Source organism: Canis aureus, chromosome 1 (genome assembly GCF_053574225.1).
Source record: "Canis aureus isolate CA01 chromosome 1, VMU_Caureus_v.1.0, whole genome shotgun sequence".
Classification (NCBI taxonomy): Eukaryota; Metazoa; Chordata; class Mammalia; order Carnivora; family Canidae; genus Canis; species Canis aureus.
This window is the reverse complement of record NC_135611.1, coordinates 42,191,638-42,217,460: the sequence shown is the minus strand read 5'-3', so window position 1 is coordinate 42,217,460 and position 25,823 is coordinate 42,191,638. Positions and strand designations below refer to the sequence as shown.

General features: G+C 42.2%; 1 protein-coding gene across 2 annotated transcripts in view; it reads right to left on the bottom strand.

Moving 5' to 3' along the window:
* Positions 1-25,823, bottom strand: part of AKAP12 (A-kinase anchoring protein 12) — a 97,114-nt gene that overhangs the window by 24,215 nt on the left and 47,076 nt on the right. The window contains exon 2 of one of the 2 annotated variants that reach the window (XM_077896781.1): positions 18,448-18,562. In XM_077896781.1, the coding sequence (XP_077752907.1) occupies positions 18,448-18,562 (115 nt within the window). Of the gene's footprint in view, positions 1-24; positions 187-18,447; positions 18,563-25,823 lie in introns of those variants that run through there. The other variant, XM_077896771.1, reaches the window with a different exon arrangement.

The following is a 25,823-nucleotide window of genomic DNA, read 5'->3' as shown; positions in this document are numbered from 1 at the left end:
CCCGGGGCCTGGCCTGGGCCTTACCTGTGATAGTGATGATCCCCAGCATATTTCCTCGCGCACCTCCCTCCAGGTGAGAGCGACAGCGGGTCCTCGCCCTCCCGGGGCGCTCGCCCACCCGTGCAGTCCTGCTGCGAGCAGGAAGCGCCCACGAGGGAGGACTCAAGGTGCCTGCGGAGCCTCGGCCAGAAGGGAGCGGGACGCACCTCGCAGGCTCATTATAGGCGGCCCCGCCCCCGCCCCGCCCCGCCCCCCGCGCCCCGGCCCGCCAGAGGGTCACGTGCTTCCCTTAAAGCAGGGGCGCCCCCCTCCCCGGAGCTGGTCCCCGTGCACCGTCAGCGAGGCTCCGCACAGACACCGCGGAGGGTGTGAAAGTTGCGCCGAATAACCCGGAGTCAGCAGCGTTTTATCTGAACCGTTACTTCATTCCTGGCGCCGACGTGCTTTTTGTGTCTCAGCTCGTAGCCTGACTTAAAGCCAATAACGGCACAGAGGACTACACTCTCCTACTTTTTTTTTTTTTTTTTTTTTTTTTAATACCGCGTTCTGTATCCTTGCTTGTGTCAAGGCTGATGAGGTGCAAAACGCGGTCTGCTTTTTCGCACCTGGAGTATTGTGCAATTTCCCCATCTGCTGGACACACACGAGCTGCACGCACCCGAGGGCTGGCAACTGATGTCAGTTGTCCCGTTTCTTCCAGTCTGCGAGAAGGGGGCTGCAAAGCTAACTCTACGTCTCCAACGCTCGATCAAGGCACCTTGTAAAAAACCCAATAGGAGCAATAGGGTTGTTTTTCCTTTTTTAATGGTAGAAGCTAACTGAAAAAAAAAAATTAAGATTTTATTTATTTATTCATGAGACACACAGAGAGAGAGAGAGAGAGGCAGAGACACAGGCAGAGGGAGAAGCAGGCCCCACGCAGGGAGCCTGACGTGGGACCCGATCCTGGGTCTCTAGGATCAGGCCCTGGGGGGCTGAAGGCGGTGCGGTGCTAAACCGCTGAGCCACCAGGGATCCCACTAACTAAATTTTTAAATCAAACTATGCCATATTCCAAAACATAGACACTATCGTATCTCTAATAGTTAAGCACACAGCATGAGAATCGGTCAGAACCTACATGGAACATTCATGAAAAATTCCAGGCAACCCCAAATTCTCAAATTCCTTCTTCCTGGAGGTTTAGAATGTTCCATGTAAAGATACAAGATGAGTGAGTGATGAACAAGTCTTATAACTTTGACACGCTCTTGTATGTCAATGTTCTGTGAGGGTTAAGGCCATTTAGACCCCCTGGCTTCCTCTCCTTTTCATTCTTGCCCTGTTTATCACTCCATGCCTTGCCTGCCTTGCCCCATTACCACTGGCTCTTCCCTTCAGCAACAAAAGGAAAGTTTTACCATAGCTGCTCTTCTCTTCAAATGGAGAGGCTCAGGTCTTATTCATTACTGCTTGCAGGGCAGAGAGGCCTGGGATGGAGCGGAGAGGGAGCAGTATAGAGAAGGGTGGAGAAGTGTCCAGAAAAAGGAGTGTGGGGATGCTGGCCCACACCTCGTTGCTTCTTCTGGCCACCAGGAGGCGCGACGCACCAGGGTCAGACCAAAACTGAGCCAAGTTAAGGAGGCAACCTTACTAGTACTCAGATCAGTGTTACAAAAATCAGCTTCAGCCTCTCCGTTGACAGGGCTTCCCTCTTATACTCCAGCAAATACCCAGCCTGGCTGTAAATGCCCCCAGGGAACCGAGTGATGAGCTCCTTGTCCTGACGCCTGGGATCTAATGCCCAGAGCAGCCACATCCTAACCTTTCATCTTCCCTAGAGGACTCTTAACTGGGGTTCACAAATTGCCTCAATTATACTGAGCGTCTGGTGTGTGTGAGAGATTGCTGGTGGAATGGCCCCTCTGTTGTCCACACAGCTGAGGGGTCCAGGCAGCTCTGCATCCTCCCGTCTCCCCACTTACGCCCCCAGCCCCAGCCCTGGGGAGTCCCAGCTGTACAGACCGTGCACAAAAGGCTGCATTTGGTGGTCTACTTAAATGGTCTACGGCCCTCCCAAGCACGAGCATCAGCCCAAAGTGTGTGTCCCCAGGTGGAGCCTACATCCCCCTTCCCTGAACTGTCCCAGGAGCCCAGGCTACCTCAGGGATCTGAGGTCTCACTTATGCATCATTTCTCAGCACTGGCTGTTGGGGACAGCACATGGCCATCATCTGGTGCCACCTCGGAAATACACACGTTCCACTGAGAGGTACATTGGCTTTGAGCTTACTTAACTGTATTACTGGGTCCTTTTCTTCCTAGAAGTCTAAGATCTAACAAAACCAGCTGCTCCACTGAGCTGAACTAGAAGAAACCTCAACTGGTTACCAGCTTAAGGCCCCAAACATTTACAGAGATAATTATATTGCTGTGTGATTTTCTTAAACTTCTTCTCTTTTTATGACATTGCTAAAGACATTACCACATCTGATCCAGTATTCCTAAAGAAGTAGTTAAAACCACAAGGCAGAGCAGGTGATCAGGTGGCAACTTGCTGACTCTCTTAGCAGCCGGTTCTGCTTTGATCTCCACCCCTGAGTAATCAAGGACAGGGCGTGTGGCGCAGCTGCCGCCCCCGTGTGTCTGCATTTACAAAGAAAAGTCATCAATCAGTATGAAAGCAGGAGTAAAGCTCAGACCTCTAAGGTCAGTACACTATGCAGGAAACTTTGTTATTCCTTCCATTCCATGTTATTGTTAAATCAAAATTAAGATGGTAACTGAAATGAGAACGAGAAATATAATATATGGGGCTTACGAATTTGAATGACAATTTAATAGTTTTGTAACAAATAACCCCAATAAAAAATGGGCAAAGTGGGATGCCTGGCCGGCTCAGTGGTTGAGCATCTGCCTTCAGCTCAGGGTGTGATCCCGGAGTCCTGGGATCAAGTTCCACATCAGGTCCCCTGCAGGGAGCCTGCTTCTCCCTCTGCCTATGTCTCTGCCTCTCTGTGTGTCTCTCGTGAATAAATAAATGAAGTCTTTAAAAAAAAAATGGGCAAAGGCTCTAAGTAGACATTTCTAGAAAGTTATGTACAACAAATGGTCAATGAGCACATGAAGAGACACTCAACCTCATTAACCATTAGGAAAATACAAATCGAAACCACAATGAGATACCAATTCACACCCACTAGGATGGCTTTAATCAAAAAGATGGACAATAATAAGGAATCAAGAAATCAGAACTTTCATACATTGTTAGTGGAGATGTAAAATGGTGGCAAACAGTCTGGTAGTTCCTCAAAATGTTAAACATAGAGTTTAACATATGACCCAGCAATTCTAGATATATAACCAGGGGAAATGAAAACCTACATCCATGCAAAAATTTGTACAGGAATGCTAATAGTATTCATTATTCATAGTAACCCCAAACTAGAAGCAACCCAAATAATCATCAATTGATGCATAAAAAAACAAAATTAGATAGATCATGTTATGCAGGAATAAAAAGGAATTAAGTATGCATGCTATAACATGGATGAACAATGAAAACATTGCTAAGCAAAAGAAACTAGTCCCCAGGGGCACCTGGGAGTGGTTGAGTGACTTCAGCTCAAGTTGTGATCCTGGGGTCCTGGGATCGAGTCCCACATCAGGTTCCCCACAGGAAGCCTGCTTTTCCCTCTGCCTATATCTCTGCCTCTCTGTGTGTCTCTCATGAATAAATAAATAAAATCTTAAAAAAAAAGAAAAGAAAAAAAGGAACTAGTCCTCAAAGAGCACATATTGAAATACTTTAAAAATTTATTTGGGAGCAAGAGAAAAAAAGAGCGGGAAGGATCAGAAGGAAAAGGAGAGAGAATCTCAAGGAAACTTGGAGCTCAATCTCACCACCCTGAGATCACAACCTGAGCCAAAACCAAGAGTCAGATACCTAAATGACTGGGCCACTCATGTGCCCCTTGAAATATTATTTAATTTCATTCATATGAAATGACCAGAAGGGGCAAATCAACAGAAAATGGATTAATGGTTGCAGAACCAGATTGGTGGGGAGAGAAGGACTGACTGCTAGTAGGTTTGGGGGTTATTTAGGAGAGGATTAAAATGTTCTAAAATTCAAAGGGGTGATGGTCATCCAATTCTGTGACTATACTAAAAACCAATGAAAAATATACTTTAAATGGGTCAATTGCACGGTATATGAATTATATCTCCTTAAAGCTTTTTTTTTTTTTAAGGAATTTATTATATTAATTCTGAAGACTCCAAGGGATCGTGAGAAGCTTTGGAGGAGAGCTGACACATAATTTGAACTGTGATATTTAAAAGGCTACAGGGGTGCCTGGGTGGCTCAAACACCTGCCTTCCCTGCCACCCCACCCCCAACTCATGCTTGCTGTCTCTCAAATAAATAAAATATTTTATAAATAAATAAATTAATTAATTAATAAAAAAGGTTACAGAGAAGCAATGCCAAGGAGCATGATTCATGGACACAGTGGTGAGCAAGCTGAGCAAGGCATTAGGAGTTACGCCCTAACTCAGAGATGCCCATAGAGGGCAGGTGAAGTCGTGTAAATCCTTGAGATCATCCGAAATGGAACCACGATGGAACATGGACAGAGATTAGAGACAATCAAGGAGTAAGTGGCATCAGAAGCCAAGGGTGCAGAGGATTAAAGATGGCAGAAGTGGACAGCAGACTGGTGTGTCACACAAAGCAGGGACACAGATCAGGAACTCAAAGAGGCCTCAGCCGGGAGGGGAGAGGGGGATGGATGGCGGGTGGGGGGCGGGGGAGGAGTGACTAGGAGACAAATAACCACCATAAAGATGAGTGCTTTACTCTTTCCTGAGAGGGAGGGGACAGAGGGGCCCAGACACCAGAAAGACCACAGATACTGGCTGCCTTCAGGGGAGCTTGAATATTAAACTCAAATATGAGAACCAGGGAAATGGGGAGGTGGACAGCAAACCCAGGCCTCTACACCCCCTTTCACTGCTTTTCCAAGGTGGCATTAAAGTTGGAGGGAAGGCAACCAAAAACCTGTGAAGTCTCCTCCTCTGGTAAGAAGAGGGCCAGTGAGATCCAAGGGAGTGTCACCACTGTGGCTCCTTTAAAAGGCTTCAAGGGGTGCCTGGGTGGCTCAGTGGGTGAAGCGTCTGCTTCTGCTCAGGTCATGATCTCAGGGTCCTGGAATTGAGCCCCACATCAGGCTCCCTGCTCAGCTGAGAGCCTGCTTCTCTCTCTCCCTCTGCTCCTGCTCCCTCTCTCTCAAATAAACAAAATCTTAAATAAAAGGCTTCAAGATAATCAATCTAAGGGTGAGCTCAAAGCTGCTGAAAGAGATGAACACAGACACTATCTCGATGATGTTGGCAAGTCACATGCAGGATGGGTAGGTTCTGCTGGGCTCTGTCTCCATGCTTTATAAACCCCAACGAATACCAGCTAATCGAATTTTATGGTCCAGCTGAATTGGACATGTTTATATAGACATGGTTACTCTGACTCAAAATCCTCAAGACAAATCATCTGAGTAGTTCCTCAAAGGGTCTGTCATAATACAACAGAAAAGCTAAAAGGGGATTTAAAAATCACTTCACAAGACAGCTAAAAAAAAAAAAAAAAAGGGAGGGGAAAATATTTAAAGACTCAACACAAATATAATAAAAGTGAGGTAAAGTATTTATTTCTCCCTTTATTGAGTCCATACATTTTTATATTCTTTGATTTGGCAATTCTGTTTCTATAAAATACACTGCACAAGGAGCACAGACTTGTGTATGGGAATATGTATTGCTTGGGGTGTATAATATTTGAAAAGCCTAAATGTTGTACTAGTAGGAAAATGGTGTCTCTAACCCCTTTGGTGGAATATTTGGCAAAAGGAATATCTTTGAAGCAGTTAATGACAAAGAAAATGGCTACATGGATATGTATGTCTACACCTTTGTTCAGCGCAAAAAAACACCATATAAACTATATATTGAATAGAATCCCAATTCTGCTTTTTAAAATGCATATATATCTGTGAGGCTGAGGAACAAAGCTCAGAAAGAAAAATAATGAAAGCCAACCATAGTGTAATGATGGGCAATCTCAACTCAATATTTTCCCCTTTTTTTTTTTTTAAAGTAAGCACCACATGGGGCTTGAACTCACAACCCTGAGGTCAAGACCCGAGCTGAGACCAACAGTCAGATGCTTAACCAACTGAGCCCCCCCAGGCGCCCCAATATTTTCCTACATTTTACAAATCTTCCACAACTTTGTTGCTTTTATGGTTAGAATGCAAGCGCATTTGACCCCTGGCTTGGTTGGACAGGGTGGTCCAGCACTACCAGATCTTGAACCCCAGAGCAATGCCTCTGATATTTTATAAAAACTCCACAGTGGTCCAACTCTCCAATCACTGGAATATAGGAATTAGCAAGCTGACAGCAGATTAAAAGTATGATCTTTTAGGGCAGCCCCGGTGGCTCAGTAGTTTAGCGCCGCCTTCAGCCGAGGGTGTGATCCTGGAGACCCCGGATCGGGCCCCCTGCATGGAGCCTGCTTCTCCTGCTGCCTGTGTCTCTGCCTCTCTCTCTCTCTCTCTCTCTCTCTCTCTCTGCATCTCTCATGAATAAATAAATAAAATCTTTTTTTAAAAGTGTGATTTTTAAAAATTATGAAATAAGAAAAACTTGCTTCACTACCAAATCCGGTAAGATACACGAATAGGAATAAATTCTTTGCTGAGTGCCTCATGTTCAAATCCTCCATTCATCTTAAGTCTGAACACCCGTCTTTAGTATTGTCAAAACAGGATTCCAAAGTTTCAAAAGCTGAAGCTTCTAGTTCTGACTCTGTTGGCTGTATGGTAGGGGCCAAGTATTGAAGCTTCAATACTTGGGAGAACTCTGGGCTTCAACTCATAGGAGAATAAATATATCACTTACAGTAATGTTATTCTGAGATACAAATGAAAGTTAACATTAGCACTACTGAGTATGTTCTAGAAGCAGAATAAATGTTAGTTATCAGTTCACTTTAAACCACGCACTTCTCAACAAGTGATATTGCTTCCAAAGGGAAGAAAACTGGTTCAGAATGGGGAGGCTATGTGTGTATGAAGCAATAGATAGAAAGAGATATACTGTACATAACAAACTGACATACATCTTGTGCTATTCAAATGTTATGGGGCGTGGATGCTAATAAAATATCTAAGAATATCCCTTACTGGAGCAATAATGAAAAAAAGGTGGAGAAATACTGTTTTCAATACAATAAGCCTCATTTTAAAGAATCCTTTGAAAAATATTTCTGGAAAGGCAAGAATGCCCCTTTATTATCAATTTCTCAGGAATGCATCCTAAGAAGAGAAGTATCATCTTGTGCTAGAAGTAATCACTCTGAGCTTCTTTTCCTCTCACTTTTCCAGAAGAGAATGACAGGATCTTAATTTGCCTAAAGTTGTAGCCAAAAGAAGTCAGGGAGTTGGGGTGGGGTGGGGGAAATTAGCTCAATGTAGACTCGGTATAATGGTGATGACCTGCCTAGCACCCACTGGCATTCCACATCTGTTCTCCTTAATCGCAGTGTGAACCCCCAACTAAGCCACATACACAAGGTCAAATTTTAGATTAGCCACATCAAAATGAATTTTTAAAAAATCAAGGCTAATTTTATGATGCTTTATTTAACCCAATATTAACATAATGTTATGGCAACATATACTCAAAATAAAAAACGATTAATGAGATATTTCACAATCTTTTTTTTTTTTTTTTTTTGTACTTTGAAACCCAGGATGTATTTTATTCACAAAGCACATCTCAAATAGGATTAGCAGAATTTCAAGTGCTAGATAGTGAGATGTGGCTAGAGAACAGCTCGGAAACTTCAAACATAACTGAACATTTCCTCTTTTTCTTTTTTTCCATTTCTCTCTCTTTTTTTTAAGTAGGCTCCATGCTGAACATGGGGCTTGAACTCATGACCCGGAGGTCAAGACTTGCAAGCTCTATCTCTGACCCAGCCAGGCTCCCCAAGTGTTCCCCTCTTTCTTCCACTTTGCCAATGACAATTCTATACCTTTAATTTCCTAGCCTTCTAGATAGAAATTATTAGGATAATCACAGAAAGGCCCTTAACACTTCAGTTTCCAATTTAAAGCTGGGCTCCTGTGCAGGAATCTTCCTTTGATTGAGCCCTTAAATAAACCTAACTTAGTTGGACTACAGATGAGTTCCTGGTGACCTTTACATGGCAAGGAATAAAACAAATAGATTGTCTTTTTCATTTACTCTTAGTTTGTTAACATGAGTTAATATGTTTAAAAATCTATTATTTTTCCCACCAACTTTTACTGTGATCATATACATCAAGAAAGTGCTTTAAATGATTTTTTTTCTTTTCTTTTTTTTTTTAAATGATTTTTTTTCTTAAAAGGTCAGCCTATATTTAAATTGGCATAAAAAAATTGCAAAGCAAAAATTGACACTTGCAGAAGAAATACATTTAATCACATATGTAGCCACATAAATTACAGTTTACTTACAAAGATGACTTTTTCTACAAATCTAGACTGTGATTGTTTGAAGTATATAATTTTTTTAAGTCAGTGTAAAATTTACTGTCTAGATAAAGAGTAAATTCTAGATAACAGCATATCTAACTTTTACTCCCTCCAGAAAACATACTCCTGGATCACCAAGACTAAGTGCATAAACTCCAAGGTCAGAAAAACAGAGAAAAGATAAGAAATTTGCAGTGGCAACTGGTTTGACCACCTCCATATACCTGCATCCTAGACTAGCAGTGGATAAAGTAACTCAATTTATGCTACAGAAATCTCCAAAAGCCTCAGGGCACCTAAAGCAAGAAGACTGGTCAAAAGTCCCAAGATGTGGATGAATGGATGAACAGAATGTGATATATACGTACAATGAAATATTACTCGGCCTTAAAATGGACAGAAATCCGGTCACATTATTACAACTCACCTAGGCCTCAAGACTTTATAGACAGGGACAGATTCCTCCTATAGGAGGTACCTAGAGTAATCAAATTCAGAGACAGAGACAATGGGGATTGCCAGGAGCCTGGGGAGGTGGGGAGGGAATGGGACTTTTTTTTTAAAAGATTTTATTTATTTATTCATGAGAGACAGAGAGACAGAGAGAGAGAGAGAGAGAGAGAGAGAGGCAGAGACAGGGAGAAAGAGAAGCAGGCACCATGCAGGGAACCTGACATGGGACTCGATCCCTGGTCTCCAGGATTAGGCCTCAGGCTGAAGGCGGCGCTAAACCACTGAGTCACCTGGGCTGCCTGGACACTTGTTTTTAATGTACAGAGGTTCAGTTTTACAAGACAAAAAGGGATCTGGAGATGGATGGTGGTGTCGGCTGTACATACATGGCAATTTACTGAATGCCACAGATCTGGGTGCTTAAAAGTGGTTAGAATGGCAAATCTTGTTACGTGTGTTTTACCACAATTAAAAAATTTTTATTAAAAAAAAAAGACCCTAGGTTTCCCCTCCCATACTTGGGATAGCCAGATACTCTTCATTCACCTGTCCCAGAGATGACAGGAGTGAAACTTAGTCTCCAGGCCACAGGAGTGGGTGGAGAAAGCAGAGATGCAAAGGCACATTAGAGCAGACCATCATGAGAAGGAAGTGAGTTTATGCACCCCACTCCCAGACTCTCTCCCTTCCTAGGCTCCAAAAATGAGCCTGAACAATGAAACACGAGTCTTCCTGGGGGAATTTGACAAGCCCAAGTAAAGATATGTTAAGATCAAGCAGACCACCATCCAGGGATGGCCGTTTTGTCCCAGTAACATAAATATCAACTAATTTTTATTGTTTCTTCTTCTTTATTTATTTTTAGAGAGAGAGAGAGCATACAGGAGCAGGAGTGTAGGGCAGAGGGAGAGAACGAGAGAGAATCTTAACCAGGCTCCACGCCCAGCATGGAGTCGGCTGCAGGGCTTGATTTCATGACCCTGAGATCATGAACTGAGCCGAAATCCAGAGTCAGACGCTTAAGCCACTGAACCACACAGGTGCCCTCCCCCAAATCAATTTTTAAATATGAGAAATCTGCCCCCAAATCAGATATGTAATTAAAACACCTGTTATGAAAGACAAAAAAGCAACTTGGAAGAGACAGAGGCTATGCAGAGAAATAAACTTTCAGAGCAATCCTCAGAAAAATAATATAGCCAAAAAAACCCAGATACTTCAAAAATGAATGTTTAGAAAATAATTAATTCTTACCAATTAATAATCAAATAATAAAATGAAATCTAGTCTCTAGGACATCACATCTTCCCATGAAATAAGAGTCAAACAGAAGATCAATAACAGAGGCAAAAAAAAAAGTTTTAATGAGGCCCATTCTAGAAGGTCTAAAATCTGAATAATAGTAATTCCAAAAAGAAAACAAAGGAAAAAGAGGGGAATGTATGAAATAATTTCTCAGAAGTGAAGGGCATGGGCTTCTCAGCTGGAAGAACTCCTAAGAACCCAGCGTGTGACAAATGGATTCACAAGGAGATCCATCACTGTCAGACTTTCAGAAGACTTTAAGGACAGAAAGGACACTGTGAGCCATTCCAGGGATTAAGAAGCAGGTCGGCAATGGCTTCCAACAGTGAGACATGTATCAAGACAACACTGAGAGAATCCTAATGTGTTTATGTGACGAAGGGAAACATTAGTGCAACTGGTGTATGTTTATGGCCAAAATATGACACACAGGAGGAAAATCTTACTCTTTTGTAAAAAGTTCATTCACTGAGTTTAGTGAGGCCACTGAGTTGAGGGCTCTGCAGGAGGCTACTAATGTGGAAACTAAAGAATCCTCCATTTATTTGTGACAAGCAATTACTTGCAAAGTGGAGATGATCTTACTCTCATCTTTAGCTCGTGATGGGTAAATACCCAAAGAGTGGCTGTAATTCCAACATTCTATATACATAACCATTGACATTTTCTTCACTCTGCTTGTCTTTGGCTCATTTAGCAACATCCTTGATAAGGAGACTCCTTTGTATGCTTCTCCATCAATGTACTCATCTCCTCTCTAAGCCATTCTTTCAGTACATAATTTGTGGTCTAAAGCAAACTAAGTCCTCACGTTCTAAAGAGCTGGAGACATTATTCTTAAAAGGAGGGAATATTGAAACTGAAACCCAGTTATGCTTGGCAAGCTTCCATCAAGCACATTCATACTCCAAATATATAATAAACCCTAGCATTTTTCTTTAAATGTGAGACAGCTTATTTTCTCTGGAAATGTTTTGCCTAAAGTAGAAAAGGTTAAAGCAAAGACAGGATAAATGTTTTCAAATACTTAGAGGGCCACCATGTGGAAAAGGGAGGGGAGTTTGTTCTATGCAGTTCCAGAAGGCAGCACAGGGAACAGAGAACAGCTGGGGGGTGAGAGGGAGGCATGTTTTCCCTGAGGTGGAGTAACTGGCTTCCTGTTATGGAGAAACTCCCTAAATTTGTGTTTAAGCAGAAGATCCTCCAGCGTGGGGACAGGAGCCTGGTCTAGACAACCTCTAAGTTTTCTTCCATTGAGGCCACTAAACCAGATTTTAAAGTTAAATCAATCATGCAGGCAGGTGTTCTGGGCTGAACTATGCCCTCTCCAAATTCATACGTTGAAGTGCCTAATGCCCAGCACATCAGAATGTGCCTCTATTTAGAGAAGGGATTAAGTTTAGAAAGCCAACCTGATAGGCATCCTTTTTTGCCCTTTTTTAAAATGATAGGTATCCTTGTACAAGGAGACTGAGATGCACAGAGGCCAGTAATGTGGCCAGTAATGTAGGAGGAAAGCCTGGACACAGCCAGGAGGTGGCCATGCATAAGCCAAAGAGAGGCCTCAGAGAAAGTACACCTGCTGATGGACTTAGACTTCGCAGCCTCCAGAACTGTTGAGAACAGAAAGTTCTGTTGTTGAAGCCACTGCTCTGTGGTACTTTACAGTGGCAGCCCTAGCAAACTAATATAGCAAGATAACCGCCTTGTGCTTACATGACACTGCACGTCCATGTTAAAAAGGTTGAAAGGGATGCCTGGGTGGCTCAGTGGGTTAAGCATCTGCTTTTGGCTCAGGTCATGATTCCAGGGTCCTGAGATTGAGTCCCTGAGTCGGACTCCCTGCTCACTGGGGAGTCTGTTTTCCTCTTCCTCTGTCCCTCATCGCCACTCATGCTCTCTCTCTAAAATAAATAAATGAAATCTTAAAAAAAAAAAAAAAAAGCAACTCTATTTTACGTCAGTCTTCACAGTCACTTATGATTGAATGACAGTCTTTAGGGCAAATAGATAATGGCATTTATCAATATCTGTCACTGAATGGGGCCATAACCAATCCTATTACATGATTCCAATCTCCTATATAGCAGGAGACATGTAACCTTGTTGCCACATTAATGAAGCTACTTATCTTTCTTTCATACCTAAATGATTACCTATTGAGACATTCTTGAATAAATTCTCCCCTCTTAAACTTTTTGTTCATAAATTTAAACTTCAAATCTAGAAGATGACTTTTTAAGGTTTCTTTCTTTTCTTTTCTTTTTTTTTTTTTTTTTAATGTCATCTCTTCTCCCAACAGGGGACTCAAACTTACGACCTTGAGATCAAGACTCGCACATTCCACCCACAGAGCCAGTCAGGCCCCAAATCTAGAAGGTGACTTTTGAGATGAGACTAAAAAGTGGTTTTACAAAAAGGCATAATGAAATTATCAGGTCGATTCCCACCTGCCCAAGGTCACCAGGGTGACTTCAAGGGCTAACCCATCATTTGGTTTTCAATGCTTATGTATACTACTAGCAATACTGATGTTACTGAGTCCTAGAATTTCAGAGATAACTGAGGATGCTCGTTTTACATATGAAAACTGATGGGTCAGTGAGATAAAGGGGTAGATTCTATTCAAGGTCACCGAGAAAATGACTAGAGCAGCCTTAGCAGTGTTTATTCTTGAGAATGAACTGAGCACGTTAAGGGCATGGAGGACCAGAAGTCCTCCTTCTTGCCTCACACCCCTACCATTTACCAAGTAAGAAGGAAAAATAAAGGTTCATTGGACTGCCAGACTTGAATGCAGTTGGAAGGAGAAAGTCTTCTCTGTTTAGGTTAACTGTTAATTACTAAAAAAAAAATTCTGTTTCTTTAAAGATGAAAGTAGTAGTTATTTGTTACCAGAAATTTGTCAATGACATAAGTAATTTTAGAGAGGAACGCTAAAAACATTCCTGCAGAGCAAAGGAATGAATAAAAACTGGTTTCCAGGAACTGCAAAGTACAGGACTCCTGATGATGTTCAAGGTTTATTTTCATGAGTGCTCTCCCCTAGTTTTCAAAACATTACAAAACAGGATACAGCTTGAGAAAATGTCATGCAATAATACAGTATTCGAAATACCAAAGCGGGAGTGGGGTGGGGGTGGGGGGGTCTCTTTGTCGGTTGAGCACTCACATTGGATAACATTCCTAGGAGTCACTTCATCGCAAGCAGGTTCCAGGCAACACCTGGATAACCTCTAGTAAGCACCTGTGAGAGCACAGCACGGTGTGTGGAAGAGGATCCAACTTTGCTAGTGCTAATGCACCAAAGGAGATGAGGTCCAAGTATTTGTTAAGCACTTACTATGTGTCAGACACTGTTTAGGGGATTCGGCACAGAACCATCTTATAGACCTCCCACTTCAGTCCAAGAAACCTCTGCCCTCGTGGCACCTATATTTTAGCAGACATGGAGGTAAGGGGCAGGTCCTATGTCACATGTTAAAAACTGATGTGAAAAAAAATAAAGGAAGAATGGAGGGTAAGTAATGTGGGCAACAGGCCATGTATGTCTTCATGAGGATACTAACTGGGTACCAGTTATGTCACAAATTGAAATAGAAAAGCTACGGAATCTGTATTTCTTCACAGCTGAAGAGTGTAGCCTCTCACAGAAGAACAAGTATGGGGGTGGGGAGGGTCATCTTCTAACAGAGACCTGGAAAGGATCTTAGGTACTCACTGTCCAGATAAAGGTATTAAACGATCAAAAAAGCAAAGAACTACCAGTAACTCCAGAATGGATTTTCTGTAAGGTAACAAGGTCCACAGGGAGGGTTGTGATCACTTGGCAGTAAATAACCTTTCGGCCTTCCCATATCCCAAAGGCACTTAAACACCAGACTCTGGTAGGTTTCAAACAGCAGATTTAATAAAAGCTAAGACAGTGACATTAAACACCATGAGGAAAATGATATTCTCTATAATAGGGCAAATTAAGCTGCTAGATAGCATTTTTGTTACTGTATCTGGGGAATAGTATCCAGATGTAGAAAAAGTGGAATCCTGCAGAATGTAAGGACACACATTCTCTTAAAGACTTCTGTCCATTTGGGTGTCTCCTTGTTTTTGAAATTTTCTTGGGAGTTGAGAGGGTGTTTCCCAGGATTGCCTCCTACTTGCAAGTAGTAACCTTCCTCGCCACATTTTAAAAAAAGATGTATTGATTCTTTTAGAGAGAAAGAGAAAGGGAGAGGGAGAGAATCTCAAGAAGAATTCCTGCTGAGTGGGGAGTCCCATGCAAGGCTCAATCTCATGACCCTGAGATCATGACCTGAGCCAAAATCAAAAGTTGTATGTTTAACCCACTAAGCCACCCGACATCACCATTTCTCGCCATCCTGATCAGCATTAACAAAGCCTGTCCATCTGGTTAGCTGGCTGCTACTTTTAATAAATGTGACCTGACAAGATGGAGGAATCATGACATTCGCTGGCTTTATAATATCTGTTCTGTCTACTTTGCAGAAAGGTGAATCTCAAAAATGAAACAAATAATTGCCTTGTAAATGGTAAATTAAAATTAAGATCTGAAACAATTACTTGATTATTTGCATATGGCAAAAAAGTTGAGAAGGCACTTTATTTAATGAAAACTATTATTATCCAAATAAAGAAGGTCTTAAGTTTTTTGATTTTGTGATATTGAATTTTCCCATCTGTTTGGAAAAAAAAATCCATGCAACAGATACTAAAGTTAAGGGTTTTTTTTTTTAATCTAAAAGTTTAAATTTGCAAAGTTTTAAATCTAAAATTGGGCCTTGACCAACATGTAATGTTTTAAGAATCATTCCTGTTGAGGCATTAATTCCTAGAAAATCTAAAAGCTACAGACTACAGAAAAATGGCAATTTGGGAAGGAAAGGGCTTTTTTAAAAAATCTTTCAACAGAAGCAGATTTGCCACAAAAAAATGGCACTTATGTGACCCCTGTGAACGCCAGGAATAGCATGGCATGAAAGAACTTTCTAGTTGGGAAAAGGCTGCTGTTCTACAGAGGGACTTTTGATAAACGGTAAACCACCTGAAAAGAATTCAGAAGGACAAATCTCCAAGGCTAATGTAATCTGTTGTGAATTGTTTTCATTTTAATAATTATTTGTTCTCAACCCTGATTGTGTACTTTCTAAAAGAAGGCCCGTGGAATTATATAATCTTCAAGTCCACTCCAGAATCCCTGTATACGTATCTAACCCTGTTGCACAGATGAAAAGAAATTTAGGAAGCAGTTTCTTTCTTCTGTCATTTGAGGAAAGTTTACAAGGAAACAGGACTGTACTTTCATTGTAGGAAGATGATTGGTTCTGAATTACCAGTATGTCTGGTTTCAGAAACAAAGCAAGAAGGTTAAGGTCAGAAGATATTTTCACATCTGGCTTTCTCTAAATAGATTTGGCCACTTTAAATAAAAAACTTTCTAGCCAGAATACTCCTTGTTCATAGCTTTCTCCCATTAATTGATCCATGTATGGCAGGACCAAATTCTACTGCTGGTCCATCCTCCTGGGAACAAGATGGGTCAGATCTATTCTTACTGCTGTTGACAGTGCTACATACTAAAATTATGCCTTCATTTACAATATAGTAAGCTTCTGTGTAGAATGCATTTCTATAAACAAGCATAAAATCTAACCATAGGCTATCACTGCAGTCAAAAGCATGAAAAAGGGATCCCTGGGTGGCTCAGTCGGTTGAGTGTCCAACTCCTGGATTCGGCTCCGGGCCTCATCTCTTGGCTCCTGAGATTAACCTCTGCATCAGGCTCCACACTCAGCGAGAGTCAGTCTGGATAGTCTCTCCCTCTGCCCCTTCCCCTGCTCACATGCACTCTCTCTCAAATAAATAAACAAATATTTTAAAAAATTAAAGTATGAACAAATTTTTAAATAATTTAACATAAAGACTATCTGTATTTACAATGCTATCCAGGCAAAAGGGAGAAGAAAAACCACATGTACCAAACTTATTGCAGACCCTAATGAGCCAATGGAATAACAGCTCTGCCCAAAACAGTAAAAGCTCATCCTAGAGGCAGAGCCTCGGGTGGTGGCCTCTGCAGCTCTAGGACACCCACCAGTCATTTCCTAGGTGACAAGGAAACTTTTCAGTATCTTTTTAAGGGCAAGGTATATTAATTACCACTCTTCTTGCAAGAGGTATTTGATATTTGCTCAGAGCGCCAAGGCCATGATCAGAAGCCTGGGTCAGCTCAGGGAGACAATGGAATTACTCGTCTGCTAAGGCCTGTCCTTGCTCCTTCTTCTGTACCTTCTGTTATCAATCGCATACATCAGTGTCATATAGGAAGCCTGCCTGACCCAGGGGCTCCCTTGGTGGCCTATGATAGTGATCCCACATTGCTACCAAATACTTCCCCAGGTGCACTCTGCTTTCATAGCCCTGTTACACTTGGCTTTTCTGGGTTTTCATTCTACTCTGCTCAACTGATTCAGTCACAAAAGACAAGCCTATAGACATGCCCAGCACAGTGAAGGCACAGCAGTTAAGAGCTCATGCTTGGACATCTGCTGATCTGGGTTTGCATCTTTTGACACTGATATGACCTACCTCATTAAAGACCAAAATGCACAAAAGGCACAGTTCCCAGGGCCCATAGTAAAAGCTTGCAAAGTGTTGGCTGTTATTACTCTCACTTTGGCTCGCATCCCTTGGCAACAAATCTAAGCCCCTTATCTCCCCTCAGTCCCCAGATCTTACCCACCATCTGACCCCAAAGGATTGCACCACCAGAACTCTGAGCAGCTCTCACTTCTTGCAAAATTCATTTGATACCCACCACGTTGCCTTGTCTTAACCTTCCTTTTATCTTGCATATCCTTCTACAGACCCGCTTCCTGTCCCCTGTGATGGGTAAATGGTGGGCTGTTTGTCAGTTTGTTCATTTTCCCTGCAGCACTGAGCACAGTGGCTTGGCCATAGAAAGCTCCAGAACTGCTGTGGCTTGGCTGGATTCAAAAGTTGCCATGGGAAGGACAAAGCACGGGATTTTGGAATTTGAGTTGGGGCCATTCCAATTCTTTTGGTGGAGATTATTTGAAACTTTCACACCAGGTCATGCAAATCCTCCCTTCTGTGAGACTGTATATATTTCTAACTTTATATTATTCCTGTGGTGTTATATAAAGATCAGTCTTCCCACCAAGTTCAAAAGCAGCTCGCTGCTGGAAGCAGCTCCATGGGGGCATTGAACAAGAAGAGAAACAGGTTCCACATGTTAGGAGAGTCTCATTGAACCAAAGCAATGGCCAGTCTCCTCACATGGGACTTTCTCCTTCATCTGTCTTCTTCACGTTGCATGAAGGCTCACTTCACCCCATGCCAAATCACCATTTTATGTATCCTCGATAGTGGTTGTTAAATTATTCCTTTGTTTGATTCAATGGAATGATGAACAAAGAAAATTTCTTCTTCAACCTGTGGCCCTTATATAAAGACCTATCAGTCAAGGTGCTTGATTATGACCCTATTTGTGGTCCCGTGACTTCACGTGAGCCTACTCAAACTGGTGACAATGTGGTGAAAGATTCACTTTCCAATAACTACCACCACAGGGCCTCTAGGCTCAAGAGCTAAAACAAATAACACTCAGCATATCCTAGTTTGGGCAGAGAGGCATACGCCTTGAAATATACACTTCTAGACAAATCTATGCAAGGGAGCAGGCTACTCGCCAGAGTGGGAGCTACTGACTCTTAAAGGCAACCACGATTCTGAAGTTTCCAACAAGAATTCACATCGACGCCAGACAAGTAGGAGAGACAACTATTAAAAAAAAAAAAAAAAATCCAACCTAAGTCCCAGACAAAAATGTCTAAGAAAGATGAAACATGACTTCATATCCTCTACCCAAATTTTGACAGAACTTCTTATACCTGAGTGTAGAGGCCACCCAAAAGGTTATCCTTTTATAACCAATGGATTGTTTTGGTTGTCCACACCATCTGCCCCCAGGTGGGACATCGTATGGTCCAACCAGGCCTGTTTTTATTGTTTCCGGTGGATTCATAGCATCTGTTTTAAGTCCCCCAGTCCCTCCCTGCTTCTGCCCAGAGCCTGAAAAGGCACTTACCATCTGTGACAGTGACTTCTTCCTCCTGGCCGTTCAGGGCTCCCTCCTGGGGGCTGAACTCTTCTTCCTCAGCTAAGCCGTTGGCACTAGACAGCTGACCATTCTTCTGCAGAAGCTACAGGGAACACAAAACCATGTAAACTTACTTTCAGTGATAATGAAGATTTAAGTCTTGCATTAGTCTGAATGAGTCAGCTACATTACAAAAGGTACCCCAGGAGCTACTAACCAGCAGTGAGGGCTTTGTGTCTGGGTAAATGAGCACACCACTCCTTTATCCCACTCATCCAAAAGCCATAATAGACAAACTCACCATTCCAGGCCTATTCAAGATACAAGGAGTAAGTCAGGTGTGGTCCCAGCCCCTTTGAGCTTACAGACTATGAAAAGTAGACTTTTAAAAATTGTTTTTTCAAGGCACCTGGGTAGCAGAGTTGGTTAAGGGACTGACTCTTGATTCTCACCTCTTACTGGCACTGCATGGTCATGAGCTCAAGCCCAGTGATGGACAAGTAGCCCAGTGTGGAGTCTCCTTAATTGTTTTTCTTTTAAACAACACTTCCTTGTGATGCAGGGTATGCATATTTGACCAAAATATACTTATGTGACAATATGTCCTTCTCAGACAAAAGGACAGACATGTAAATAAACAATTAGGGAAATGGTCTTGACTCATAACAGAGGAATATATACAAGTCACAATAGAGGAGCCCTAACCTATGGGATGTCTGGAGAGGGAGGAAGTACAGACAAAGCTAGATCTAAGTTCCCACACAATGGGCGTGTGAGAAAGGGTACAGGGGAAGCAAGGAAAGGAGGCAAATATGGAATCCCAAGGATCAAAGATCAGTGTACCCAGAGACAAGAGAAGAAAGAGAGATGGGTAACTTGTGCTTCTGTGAGTCCTTGTTCTTTCCTTAAAATATCACTAAAATGGTCAGTTGTCCTCTACCCCCAAGATAACCTGTGCAATGGATGTTTTCAGTTGCAAAAACAGTAGACATGAGATATGCCCTTACATCATTTTGTAAATCCTGAGAATATGGGTAAAAATTTTTAAGGCTATTACAAAAAGAGTACAATAACCATTAGGATAAGGATTTCGACAAAGCTTTAGAGCTCATGCACACTTACCATTTTATCAAAACCAATATGGACGGGGGAAGTATTTCCATTTTACAGAAGAGGACACTGGAACTCAGTGTGATCACAGAGGGTGGGGGTTGGCTGGCCACAGGTCCCACACCCTAGAATAGAGGCACCATAGCCCAAAGGCCACCACTCACCACCAACTATTTCCAGGCTTTTCTCACAACACTACAGATTGCTGAAGGGCCTGTTGCTATGCATAATGATAAAATGCCATTTAGAGTATTCCATAGTCCAGGGACCTACCAACTCCAAGGAACTCTCAAAGCCACGGCACTCCACTTGGCATCATTCCATGCTGTTTAGAGGCTAATGGAGCACACTGGCCAAACCACTGACTTTGATCAGAGTCTTGAGGGGATAGCAAGTTCAAGACCGTCAATCCAGAAGACTAGAACTGAGCTAAATTGATTTCACCTGGCTGTTCCCAGCTCCCAGCAAAGTTGCCCTTCAACATGAGCTGCTTCCTGAAATAATACCACTGTACTTTAATACATACTCTACAGATGGAATAGTTGGCTTCAAAATGTGCATGCTGAGTCTATTTATTAGACAGAATCCTTGGATTACATTTCCACTTTAAGTCTTCTCTTACCAAAATATGAAAGATAGAGGAGTCTTAAATGAAACCTAAGGACAAAAGCAAGGGGGGGGGAGGTCTCCACAACGCCCATTAGCAAGAATGTCAGCCTTTAAGAGTATCTGGACTAAAAATTGCTAGTTATGTTAGTATGTCAGACTCAGATTTGATTAACAACATGAAGGAGAACCAGAGAAGGAAAACAAGGAACACATATTACCATCGGATGCATGGAAACCCAATGACTCTAACCTAAGAAACACTGATGTACACACCATGATATGGCAAACCAAATGGGGATCATGAGAAAGCAGGTTTAATGCCTCAATTTTTCAATGCAATAAACAATGCTCCTTGTTTAGGAAACAGAATTCTGAAGTTTTACAGAGTTTAGAGTCCTACAGAATTTTTTTTTTAAAGATTTTATTTATTCATGAGAGACACAGAGAGAGAGAGAAAGAGGCAGAGACACAGGCAGAGGGAGAAGCAGGCTCCTCGCAGGGAGCCCGATGAAGGACTCAATCCCGGGACTCCAGGATCATGCCCTGGGCTGAAGGCAGACGCTCAACCGCTGAGCCATCCAGGGATCCCCTAGAGTCCTACAAAATTTCTACAATTCTTGAAAGAGGTCTCATACTTCTTTATGAATTGTCAAACTCAAGATATCTCATATCCAGAGCCAAATTGAGTGTCTTTAAATGTGAAAGACCTATAGGACACAGGCACAAACTTTCTTCTGCCCTTAAATGTTACATACAGGGATCCCTGGGTGGCGCAGCGGTTTAGCGCCTGCCTTTGGCCCAGGGCGCGATCCTGGAGACCCAGGATCGAATCCCACGTCGGGCTCCCGGTGCATGGAGCCTGCTTCTCCCTCTGCCTGTGTCTCTGCCTCTCTCTCTCTCTCTCTCTCTGTGACTATCATAAAAAAATAAAAATTAAAAAAAAAAAAATAAATAAAATAAATGTTACATACATATAACAAAGCACATTAAATGACATCAAATGAATCTTAAAAACTGAGATCACCTGCTAGCCCTCCTTACATACAAAGTTGATCACTGTGGATTAGTTTTTCCCAGTGACCACAGTGCATCTGTCTCTACTTCCAAAAGGCACCTGATGAATCAACTCTGGTAACAGACAACTGATGATAAGGACATTATTAAAAACTGAGTTTTGAGCCAATTTTATTATATGCATAGCTTGGGTCTCAAAGCAAGGGGACAACTCAAGCTTTGACCCCCGCAGGTGATATCTCCAGTGAGCATTCAAAGCCCATGACACATCCACACTCCACACACAAAATTAGGACTTCATTCTTAACCATATTTGGATTATCTCCATCATTCTGAGTTTCATTTAGAGAGATGCTGTTTCAAAATCTCATATGTCCATATAGATGGATAATTCACTTTTTCGTGACAAAAAGAGTGTTTTCTGGGGCACTTGGGTGATTCAGTGATTGAGCATCTGCCTTCAGCTCAGGTCATGATTCCAGGGTCCTGGGATGAGTCCCACATGGGGCTCCCCACGGGGAACCTGCTTCTCCCTCTGCCTACGTATCTGCCTCTCTCTGTGTATCTCCATGAATAAAAAATAAATAAAATCTAAAAAAAAAAAGTGTTTTCTTTTTTCCCCACCCCCAAACATTTATATACTATTGTTAAAGATCCAGGTGCTTCTGAGAGTCATCAGTAAGTTAAAGTCACCTCAAATTGTAAGAAACCAAGCCCACTGTCCCTTAACATTAAAGTCCCTTTTGTCTTTATGCTTATATATATTCATAAGCATTTGTAAAAAGGGAAGAATATATATTTTTACACTTTATTTGAGAGGAGAGAGTGGGGGAAGGGCAGAGAGAGAATATCCCACTGAGCACAGAGCTCAGTCTCATGACCCTGAAATCATGACCTGAGCAGAAAACCAAGAGTCAGGCGCTTAACCAACTGAGCCACAGTGCCCTGAGAAATACATGTTTTTTCATATGTATTTGGCTTGTCCTCAGTCATTCTCTTTTGTCTGTAATTCAAATGCCCACAGAAGACAAGGATTTATTTATCAATTATGCCCAGGTAAACACCGAGAGCTAAGGACACAATTTAGTGACAGGGGATGAGAATGTTGGAGCCAGATGAAGTATATGAAGGCCATCTAATTCAGGGAAGAAAACAGTTATTAGGATTCAAGTTTCCAAACAAGAAAGAAAATGTCTCCGCTCTTCCACTCTGCAGCTTCCTCACAGATTTCTCCATACCTTTTGTACTTACTTTTACACTTGGACAAACACAATTATAGAACCTTGACTGTTGAGATAGACATTAAAACTTGAAAGACATGCTCCCTGCACTTATACACAGTGAGCAGCACCAGAAAACCTCTATTCCCACTGGATTTGTGCTTCAAAAAGGGTAACCGCCTCTTTTGAGCAAATCAAAACCCTTAATGTTTTCAAGCTTATATCCTTTGAGTGGGTCAGCCAGAGTTTATTCCCGTAAAGTATTACCACATTACAACTCAACAAGCTTTAAAAAGAATCTCAATGTTTCCAGCACCGTGTTTTCCTCTCATTGCTCTATGAACAACAGAGAATATCCAAAATGGCAGCCAAAGCATTGCAGAAAAAAAAAAAAAAAATCAGACTTCTCCATTCCTCTTCCTCCTCCACAGGACTCCCCACAATTTGCTATGAGCAGAGGAAACAGTAGGAGTATCAAGATTTTTTTTTTTTTTTTTTTTTTTGCTTTTCAAAGTAGGCTCCATGCCCAGCATGAGGCCCAACATGGGGCTTGAACTCATAACCCTGAGCTCAAGACCTGAGCTGAGATCCAGAGTTGGACACTTGACCAACTGAGCCATTCGGGCACCCCCCCCCCTTTTTTTTTAAGATTTTATCTTTAAGTCATCTCTTCACCCAACAGAGGCTCAAACTCACAACCCCGAGATCAAAATGTCTGAATCTCTACTGAGCTACCCAGGGGCTCCAGGAGTATTAAGCTTTTTAATGAGGAGTGTTAAGCTCTTTAATGAGGGAGTTAAACTATGAGCAAAACAGATGAGTTCTTGACAGCTCTCAGGATGTTGGGGGAAGAAGAGAGGAGCCTGGTTAAGTAACTTTCACCACAAAAGTGATACTCTGTCTACATCTTCACTGGATGACCAGCACAGCTGGGACTGGCCTCACAATCCTGCTGTGCACATAGTAAATGAGGCTCTGATCAGCATAATTCTGGCAAAATGCAAGAACTAGAATTGTTATATGGATGTAGGTAGGACCAATCAGAAGTAAGTCAATATGACAAGGACACACAAACAAATGATCAGAATAAAAAAGATTATCTGGGGGGAATTTTGTTTTATTAAGTTTTTAAAATTTAATAAATATACCCAACGTGGGACTCAAACTCATCACCCCAAGATCAAGAGTTGCATACTTTTGACTGAGCCAGCCAGGCACCCTTATCTGGGGGAGGGTGGAAGGAGCAGTATTTTAAATCCCTGACGAATCTGTAAAGAAAACTCTTCAATGTCTTTTTCTTCATTCTAATAGGGAGTGTTTTTGAAGGTAAACCTTTAAAAATGTCAAACAGAAGAAAACATCAGAGAATAAATCAGTATACAATGTCTTTAAAGAACGATTTGGAAATAAGCTATGAACAGTATAAATATGCATGCCCACCCCACCACACTATTATTTTTTTAAGAGGGAGAGAGCACTGATGTGTGAGCAGGAAGGAGGGGGCAGAGAGAGGGAGAGAGAATCCTCAAGCAGACTCCCCGCTGAGCATGGAGCCCTGCTGTGGGGCTCGATCCCATGACCTTGAGATCATGACTTCAGCCGAAATCAAGAGTCACATGCTTAGCCGCCTGAGCCACCCAGGCACCCCATCCCCCACACTATTCTAATAGATATGGCTTTACATACTTATGCAGGCATAGGTACAGTGATGTACAACACACAATCTGGGTAACAGCACCAAAGGGAATGCAGTAAATCTAGACACTGATATGGGTAGAGGTCTCCAGTTTAAGTGGGAAAAGCAAGCCATGGAGAATGTTTGATCCTTTCATGTGTTTAAAATAAGACAGAAATGTCCCACTAACAGGGAGGGAGGGTACAAGGGGAGGAGAGGACTTCCTATGATCTCTGTAAGCATTTAAACAAAACAGAACAAAACTCTGTAATAATAACACTACATAAAATCTCCCTTTGTAGACTTGTTTGTTTTCCCCTTTGGAAAGGTGTTGAGAAAGAGAGTTTTTTTACTAAGAGGTATAACTGATACGTATCATGTGAGGGCATGGTTTCCTTTTTACTCACTCTATCAGTGCAAAGCTGAAAATACTTTGAACCCTAAAATCCACAGATTCTTGGCTATAAACATGCTAATCCCGGATTTCCAGGATTCACAAATCTTTTCAGATCATCTGAGCCATGGGCCAAACTGCTCTCATACAGCTTTCACTCCTCTGTTTGTATGATCTCCAAATGTGATCATTAATAATGTCCTCAGCCACACCGTTTATCAAAAATATTGACCAAGACTTGGAGCGCCTGGATGGCTTAATAGGCTAGGCATCTGACTCTTGATTTCAGCTCAGGTCATGATCTCAGGGTCATGAGACTGAGCCCCAGGTCAGGCTCCATGCTCAGTAGGGAATCAGCTGGAGGATCCTCTCTCCCCTTCCCCCTCTTCCCCTCTCCCCCCTCAACCTGGTGCATTCTCTCTTTCTCTCTCTCTCTCCCTGAAATAGATACATAAATCTTTAAAATATATATATTGACCAAGACAGAGCCAAGAATATCACAGCTCTACAGCAAGCTACCAGAGGCCCCTGATACATTAATGCATGTAGCATGGACTCATTTCACAAGGGGATTTAAAATTTTTTTTAAAGATTTTATTTATTTATTCACGATAGACTCACAGAGAGAGAGAGACAGAAAGAGGCAGAGACACAGGCAGAGGGAGATGCAGGCTCCACACAGGGAGCCTGACGCGGGACTCGATCCTGGGTCTCCAGGATCGTGCCCTGGGCCAAAGACAGGCGCCAAACTGCTGTGCCACCCAGGGATCCCCCCACAAGGGGATTTATATACATTTGCTAATCTGATCTTCTGCCTTAAGGCAACGATTATCATCACCCCTGCTTTACAGCAGCCATAGAAGCAGAAGCTGAGAGGTACTGAGAGGAACAGAGCCAGGATGTAAAGAAGCTGGGACTCGACCCAGGTGACAGCGCTGCACACGCAGCCTCAGTGCGATAGTGATCTGCCCCGGCACTGAGTTTCTTAAGTGTAGAATTCCTAATTTAGAAAATAACCAGCCAACTCGTTTCACAAAAATGGCAAAGAATACAAGTCATCGTGACAATACCAACCAGCCTGGGTTATGTTTAAGCTAAAAGTTTCCCTCTAATTTAGAGGTCACTTACAGAACAGCAACACAATTATGGGTTTCAAAAGGTTTGCATTCCTTTTATGAAGTAACCATTTTTATTTCAAACTGATCTAAGCAGAAAGCTTTGCAAAACCTAATTTAAGTAGAAAACTTTGTAAAATCCAAGTCTAAACACCATACAAACCTTCAGGTCAGAGAGTGAGGAACAGAAGAGGAGATGCTTTACGTAATGAAATGGGTCTAATTCC